The sequence below is a fragment of the Rhincodon typus genome, chromosome 8, assembly GCF_021869965.1.
Source record: "Rhincodon typus isolate 14 chromosome 8, sRhiTyp1.1, whole genome shotgun sequence".
In the NCBI taxonomy this organism is placed as follows: domain Eukaryota; kingdom Metazoa; phylum Chordata; class Chondrichthyes; order Orectolobiformes; family Rhincodontidae; genus Rhincodon; species Rhincodon typus.
The window spans coordinates 75,258,519-75,266,887 of record NC_063339.1 but is presented as its reverse complement, the minus strand read 5'-3'; the positions used below and the strand labels follow the sequence as shown (position 1 = coordinate 75,266,887).

Genomic DNA, 8,369 nt, shown 5'->3' with positions numbered 1-8,369 from the left:
ATGCCACATCAGGTAGTTTTGTTGGCCACACAGTCTTATTTCATACAGGACTCTTATAATCTTCGGCTGTAATCGACCGATCCAGATTGGGTTAAGAATGGGTCCTAGAAGCAAGAAGGTCTTTTTGAGCATTGTGCCATCCTGTCTGGGTTGCACATTTTGTTTGTAATAGTAAATACATGGTCTAGGACAGGCCGCTTATCAGGATTTTCCCAGGACAAAGAAACCTACTTTCTGAACTGGTTAATTTGTTTGCACCCATGGGGTTATCCTAAATTGAAAACTCCCCAAGGATTCAGGGACCTTCTGGCGAGACAAGTCTCCCACCACCTTGAGGTCAGATTTTTATTGCATCATCCCTGGTTCAAGACATTTCCTGCTCCTGGCCTTCCAATTTTCTTGTACAAATCCAATAAATAATTCCCCACTTGTTGCAAAACGCATGTGTTTTTCTGTGATTTTCAACGTGCCACCACCTCGGCATGCAGTGTAACTGGTTGTTAACAAGGCCAGTGCATGCTTACCTCAAGCACAGTATCTGGGTTTAATGTCATCCAATGCCAATTCAGTACAAATTTCAACCATTACCAGGCACAGAGGCCCAGGACAATGTGGGACTCTGACCTAGTTACAAATCTAGTAGATTCATCTATAATTATTTCAACACCATGATCGATCTGGTCAAAGTTTTATCCCAGCCACATATTTGGTGCATTGACCAAACTTCCCTTGGATCAGATCCCACTTGCAGAGTATCATGGCATGTTAGCAAGGTCTAGGTGGTTGAAAATCAACGCCACTGAGTAACCATTGCTTTTGTATCAAATTTCCACCAGGGCTGCGTTAATTCACAGGCGGATGAGCACGTGTCCCACTACACATTCCTCAGCATCACAACAGCAACACACCCTTGCCGTACCTTCCCGCCCCCAACTAAAATTAGCACAGCACCAAGCAACAGCAGTTCTTGAAGGGACAAGCTCAGGACTCTAAGCTCTATTTGCTTTTCTCCTTGTTCTTAAAATTATTCAAAATGGTGCCAGATTGTGGTGACATTGGAAAAGCTTTTCAGTGTTTTTTTTCCTCACTGTAAAATATATGTGACAATAAATCATTTGATTCAATTAAATTCAAATCCAGAGTTACCACACTTTGGAAAACAAAACCATTGGGGTTTTATTGATTTACATTTGAACCAGTCATTACAAAAAAGCATTCTGTATAAACAGACATAGAAAATAAACCATGTAGTGAACAGTGAAGGAAAAATACATTCAACTTCCCTGTGTGCCAACTCCTGGTTGTCTCTCTCCAAGAGAGGGAGGGACCAGGGCCTATCAATAATAAAAATAGTATTATTAGTTACACAGAAAGCATACATCAATGCTTGGAATGTGTTCCGACAGGCACTTTTGTGTCACATTACTGAGCCCACACCTTCGTAACAGTCTCTTGTATCAAGGAAATTAAGTCAAAAAGCCTAAAAAAAATGCTAGGCTGCTGTTGGCAACAAGAGCCTAAAGGCAGTGAGCGCATGGCTGCCATAAAAAATACATGAGAAGATCGATTTATTTTACTTTTTAAAAGGCAGGGGGGAAAACTACAAAATAAATAAATTCAAATGTTTTTGTGTTTTTAAATTACTTTTTTTATTAAATAAAATAACTGAAGAGTAACGTTACAAAAACCCTCGTCATTGTAGTATAATATATTAAACTGTGGAAACGAAAATAACAAAAAGGAAAACCTCAATCTTCAGATTAATAAGATCATAATTTAAACATAAAAGAAAAATATATTTCTATGGTTCGTCATTGTGATAAATACAAACAAAAATGCATATGTTTGGCAATAAATATGTTTTTGATAAGTTAAATAAGCAATTTTTTGTGTATGTGTGTATGTGTGTGCAGTGACAAGCGATATCTTTAAATCCTTTAACATTCTGCCGATTTTTTTTTTTAAAATGGGGGGGATAAAAAAAAAAGAAATAAAATGAACTAACTTGGCAAAGTTCAAGGCTAGCTGGTTAAACTATTTCTCTCACTCACTCTCTGTCCCTCTCTGACAAAAACTATTTTTTAAATTTGCTTAAGAAACTTTCACAGTTCCACTCCCACTCCATTCTTCAACCCATCCCCCACCAGAACCAGTCAAACAAATAAAAAATTACCAGGGTCAATTTGGACAACTGAAACGGTTTAAAATAAAACAAGGCAGCCAGAACTCTAACATTCATTTGAAAGAAATAAAATGTAGCAGTAATTGTCCACCCAGGTCAGTTAGTCCCTATTCCACTCCCCTCACAGTTTTATTTCTTAATCCCAAGCCCTGTGCTTTGTTTCACCACAATATGCATCTATTCACAATCAATCCCAAATTAACTTCAGTCCCTGGAACCGACGAACTACTTAAAGAGAAATTGCATGGGGGTGGGACAAGGGATCCAAAGACATGGGCAAGGAAGGAGGGTTGAGTTGGGGAGGTGTACGGGGAGAAACAGAGGTGGCTTAGAGAGATGCTAGATGTCTCCTGGTGCCTGGTCTCATCTGCACCCAAAAGCATGAGGCAACAAAATTTAAGTCAGCTTGCATCAATAACCCCACCAGCTCATGCAAAAAAGACACACTCACTCAATGCTATCATTGCAGAGGGACGCACCAATTGAGAAGGAGTTGTGGGGTGGGGGGTGGCGGGTTAAAACAGGGAGAAGGTAAATTATAGCTAATCAAATATAGATTCCTGTTTTGCTACATTAAAGGTCTGATTCGGCAAATTACACCATTCAGCTCTCTTTTAAAAAAAAATACTCTCTTCAAAAGATTCTCAAAACCGCACTCAAGAACTTAAGACCAGGCAGATAGGTAGCTGTTTTGACAACAAATTCACTTCAGATCCTGTCACAAAGTGCCTTGACTCACCTAGGCCAATCCCCAATCAACCACAGATTATCCAAGGATGACTCTTGCCTCCAAATTCAAAAATTGTTGGGCTATCAAATTAGATACAGGACGAGGAAAACAAACAAAAAAAAATAGTATTTTTAAAAATTGACCATTCTGATTTTCCAAAAAAACACAAACTGGATGAATGATTAAAAAATGAGAGATAGGCGTGCAGTCATTGCTGTCCCCCTTGCTATCAAATTGGAAACTTGGAAGATAAATACATTGAAGGTCATCAGTTGACACTGCATGTAGTTGGTGAGTTTGGGTTTGGCAAGTCAATTCTAACCCTTGTACGTGTGTCAAAAGTTGGCTACCTGGACTTGTTGTTTTCAAAAAGAAATCACAACAGTTTGTCTTAAATGCTAGCTCAGATTAGGGGCACTTGTTTTTGACAGCTCTCTGCTTCTTCCAGCACTGGAGAAAGGTCAAGTTAATCATCCGAAATAGAGAGTCTGCTGAAGATGGGGAGACGCTTGCTGAGGTCAGGGGTAGGAGACTCTGACCCGCTCACACTCCCAGAGCTGCTCAGGTAGCTGTCGGACATCGAGTCTGGAGGGCTCGGGGGAGGCTCATAGAGATGGGGCGACTCAGCCAAAGACCGGAGCAGGAAGGAAGGCGAATGGGTGCCATTGTTGACGGAGGTCATGGGAACCTGGATGCCAATGCTGGGTGCAAACAGATTGGGTAGTTCCTGGCTCGAGTAGGTGAAAGGGTTGCTGGCGCAGTCTGGCAGTGTGGGGGAGGAGCTGAGGTCCTCAGAGCTGAAAATGGGCGGAGGGGTGATCGAAGTGGGGCTGCCCAGCAACCCACTGGAGGAACTGGAGATGCCAGAGAAGCTGTAGCTGTGTTGCAGGCGAGGCCGGTCGATCTTGTTGGAGGAGGAGAGTGGGAGATGCTGCTGGTCGTGAACGGGGGACAGGCGCCTCTCCTCCGCGTTGTGGATGAAGTGGCAGCGAGGGCCGTACGGGCAAAATCCGATGGTGTGGAAGGTGCGGCAGAGCTCAGTCTTGTACTTGGGGTGCCTGGCCAAGCTCCTCAGCTCATGGATGCCGTGAGCGAACTGGCACTTGTCACCGTACTTGCATGATCCGTTCTCCTCAAAGGGGCGGCACAACTCTGTCTTGTAGCGGCTGGAGTTGACCTGGCTCTGGGCTTTCTGCAGGCCCGTCTCAGAAAAGGAGCGGTCCCGGAATTTGTTCTCCTTGTTGGCCCCGGCGGTGGTACCACTCTGCTCCAGCTTGAAGCTGTTCAGCAGCTGGTTCTGGTTGAACTTGGAGTTAGCGTTGACAAGGGCGACAGAATGTCTCCTCTGATAGTCCATCAGCGTCGGGGTCCCGACTGCCTTCCTGTCCAGCAGGGGCACACTCGAGCTGCCTGCGTTGATGTTGTTGTTGTAGCTAATCATCTTGTTCTGAGTGAGGACAGAAAGCAAACTATCACTTTAGACACAACAGAGCGAAAAAAAAAACCCCAGCTTGCCACACAAGTTGTATATCCAATCCCAACCTCCCCATACCAGCATTGATCTTCCTACCCCCTTCATCCCCTACGTAGCCAGCATCCCCTTAAAGGCACCTACACTCTTCATCCCCTTAAAAGGCTTCACCTTCAACTTAACCAGTCCATGAGGTACTAAGTGTCAACATCTCGGTGCAGAACGTTTTCTCAAATTCTGTAATGGTTTTGTTAGTGACTTTTGTATTTGTGGCCCTAGGTAGTGGATTGTCCTACTAGCCCATTTAAACATCCTCTACCTCCATCCTGTCCAACACCTTCGGATTTTTAAAAGATTTAAATCAGATAGTCATCGGTCTTCCCTCTCCTAAGGAACTGAGCTGAAGTCTATCGTAACTGATAGCTATTATGGGGCAGAGAGAGAGAGTGAAAGAGAGAGACCACTGTAGGGTACAGTAATGAATTTGACGTCATGGTCAGCAACACAACAAAAATCTTGTTTACATTGAACAGGCAAAGAGAATGGTTTGTGGCTCACCAGGCAGCAGTCAGCACCAATGAGACTGTCCCCCCACCCCCCGTGTTCCTTGGGACAACTCAACTGACAAAGGGCAAGTTACTGGTAGGGGTTGTTATACAGCGCTGCACCCTGTAGGTTCTCCCCAGCCCCATTACCCCAACTCCTCCTCACTCCTGGAGTGGAGTCCACTAACAAGCCATCCCCTGACCACTGCAGTCACAATATTGACAGGTACGCACTACAGAACCACCCTCTCCTCCCCGCACCTTACCAAAAACAACAGCCTTCCACTCATAAATATCACATCCAAATAATGCCCCATTTCCAACATGTTCGGAGAAACTTGAAAGGAAGTATCAGAAACAAATAAGAAAGTTGATAAGAGTGCTCCAGCGAGATTTCACTCCCTAACACCCTCTTCCCAATAAGCCTCCCCCCTCTCTCCCACTTTTTGTACACCTCTCAGTGGTATAACTCCTGGTACTAATCGCCTTCTTGGGAGGGGAGGCGAGAGACTTAACCTTTATTTGAGGGGGTGGGGCGGTGAGTAGGTGCACAGAGCAAGGGCGATGGGGGCTCTCTCTGTCCGAGTGGCCAGGATGAACTGATGCCCCTTTTAAGCCAAACTGGGGCAGCAGAAGTAACAAAAAAAAAGTGGGTGGGGACTCCCAAAGTTCCAAATCAGAATCTTGGCGCGTTCCAAATCAGAATACCCCCCGCCCCAAGACAACATTCCTGATCTGGAATCAAGGAATCTCACCCTACTCCTTCTTCTCTTCCATCGCCACCCAAAATGATTTTAAAATACCAATCTACACTTTTTTCTATTTAACAAAAACACCCGGAGGAGCATTACATAATGGGTTAAAATATAGAAACAGATAAACAGGAAAGAAAGTTCCACCAAACCGCCTCAAACAGGACGGAGCAAAATATACAGCCAAATTCAAACAGCCAGAAAAGAAGTCCATTTAAAAAAATAACACGATGGAATCTCTAATGTTGCAGAAGGGGGGAAATCGTGAAGGATATGAAATCCGCAATCGGCCGTCAAGACTTTTTTTGATTTTTTTTTTAAAAAAAAAAGCAGAATTAAAACTCTCTCTCATCCTAAGGCATCGTTCCGGGAGTCTTTGCTCAGAAAGTTGGCTACACCAAAACGTCCACACAAAAGTTTTTTCAGATTAAATGCAGAAGGAGAGAGAGAGAGAAATTAAGAAAGCCATCGATAGATCGAGTGGCTGAGAAAGTTGCAACGTGCTTGCTGGAATAATTAATACCATTTCCCCCTCTCTCTCTCTCTTACTCACTCACACACACACACACACACAGAGCGGCTCAAAACAAAAGTTAGTGTGTGCTTCTCTTTTTACCTTGCATAAAACTTCTCCAATGTCGTAGAAACATGAGGTGAACTTTGTAGACATGTCGAGGTGTCCGGGTTAGCGAAAGCAGGTCGATTCGGCTGTGAAAGCCGGGGGATGGGGCGGGGCGGGGCGAGACGGATCGGATCGGCTCCCCAACTACAGTGAACCTTCGTCTGCTATTATTTTCTTCCTTCTCTCTCTCTCTCTCTCTCTCTCTGTGCTGCGAGCCTCCCACTCGCCCCGCAGACTTTCAACAACTCGCAGTCCGACATCAGCCATAAATAATTTCCCTTCCCCCCGTAGGCGGATCCCTGGTATTTAAATCAGCCTAGCTTGTGAGCTTTTTTTTTGAAAAAATCTCTTTGACTGACAGTAAGTGCACCCAGCAGCAGAGAGAGAAAGGAAAAATTAACGCCTTCCCACCAAATCCAAGTTAAAAGTTTTTACATGGCTCTCTCCCTGACTCTCTATCTATATAATTCCTCTTTACGAGTTTGTCAAGGTGTTTTCCCCCCCCCCCCTCCTGTTTGTTAAATGAACTAAAATTTTACATCATACAACAACATCAATGAAGTTAACTAATTGGTAGCTTTCAGTCTGTTGGGTTTTTTTTTGTTTTGGGCGGGATTTGGAGCGAGTTGCCCAGTTCAGAAAGGGATTTGGATCTGGAAGAAGCCATTGCGAAATGTTTGAGCAAGGGGGAGGAATGCGTTGTTTTAAAAAAACTTTCTGGATCAAACACTGCGGGGGGGGAATGTGGTGCCCCGTATTATGTTGCACAAGGTTCAGCGGGTTTGCTGAAAGGCTGCAACGAATTTGTTTTTAAAAGTGGTCACTGAGATAATGTATGCTTTAATTTTTTTTTTAAAGCGTAGTTTTAATAGTATGTTTTTTTTAAATGTATGTCGACTCGCAGTGTTTTGGCTGTTTCCGAATGATTTGCATTGTGCGCGGCTTATCGTCTGTAACAGATGGTTGCAATTTCATGTCTGTTACAACGGGTTTTGGCGGGAGAGAGCACATGGCGCTAAAGGAGCCTTTTTAGTTGAGTTTTTTTTTGGGGGGGGAAGAAGAAAATAAGAATGAAACGAGAAGAGGGCTTAAAAAAAAACTTAAAAAGCTGGCTCTTCGGTTTGAGAAGGCCAAATAAGCGCCTCCTGACGTCTTCAACTTTCCTTTTTTTTTAAAAAAAAGCATATTTCTCATTCCTTTTTTTAAAAAGTTTGACTTCTCATTTTTAGAAATCATGTTTTTCTTAATCCTCTCTTTTTTTAAAAAGTTTCCCTCATTCCTCCCCCTTTAGAAAACATTTCCTTCTTATTCCATCCGTTAAAAAAATTTTCTTATCTTTTATACAAAAGTTTCTCTCTCATTTTTCCCCTCTCTCCCTTTACGTGACTCCCCACACAGAAAGACATTGTCAGTGGAGGGGCTTGTATTAAACAGTTTTCTCCTCCCCGCCCCCCTTCTTATTTAAAGCAAAGGAGTGTTTTGTTTTTGAAAGCCTCCAGAGAGAGCGCACTCTAATTGGTATCACTTAAGCTATTTTTTTTTCCTTTAAACTTTTCGTTCGAGTGAATCCGCCTGATGTTGATTTTTCAGGATCTATCAGCGAGCCCCCGTCATGCGCTTTTTCTTCAAATTTCCAAAGCTCAACGATTTACAGCGACTCTCGATTATTCCCCCCCTTTTCGTAAAAGAAAAAGTTCGGCAGAATAAAGTAATACTGAAACTGAAATCAGGGGGAAAATAGAGATGTGGTGTGGTTCAGCGCTGTGGCTATTTTAAAACGGAGGGTTCAACATTATAAACAGTGTGACTGTGTCTTGGGGGAGGGGGGCGGTGGCGAAGAGAGAGGAACTGAACCCATTCAGCTCTCAAATCACCAAACCTTCCTCAATCCTATTTACACGTGGTGGCTGAATCAGCAGATAGTTAACACTATCCACCCGCGAAATAACAGCTGGAATACTGTCGCTTTGCTTTCTCTCTCTCTCTTTTAATATTCATTTTCTATTTTTGGAGAAGCAATTCTACAAGTTTCCTTCCCCTCCTGGTTTCTTCTCTTTGTAAAACCTG

At 43.4% G+C, this 8,369-nt stretch overlaps 1 protein-coding gene across 3 annotated transcripts in view; it reads right to left on the bottom strand.

Moving 5' to 3' along the window:
- Positions 1-1,151: 1,151 nt before the first annotated feature.
- zfp36l1a (zinc finger protein 36, C3H type-like 1a) overlaps positions 1,152-8,369 on the bottom strand; it is a 7,631-nt gene continuing 413 nt past the window's right edge. The window contains exons 1-2 of one of the 3 annotated variants that reach the window (XM_020515990.2): positions 6,297-7,513; positions 1,152-4,359 (exon numbers count right to left, since the gene is read on the bottom strand). In XM_020515990.2, the coding sequence (XP_020371579.1) occupies positions 3,379-4,359; positions 6,297-6,350 (1,035 nt within the window). In that variant the 5' untranslated portion in view covers positions 6,351-7,513 and the 3' untranslated portion in view covers positions 1,152-3,378. Of the gene's footprint in view, positions 4,360-4,702; positions 6,033-6,296; positions 7,514-8,369 lie in introns of those variants that run through there. The other 2 variants (XM_048599784.1, XM_048599785.1) reach the window with 2 other exon arrangements.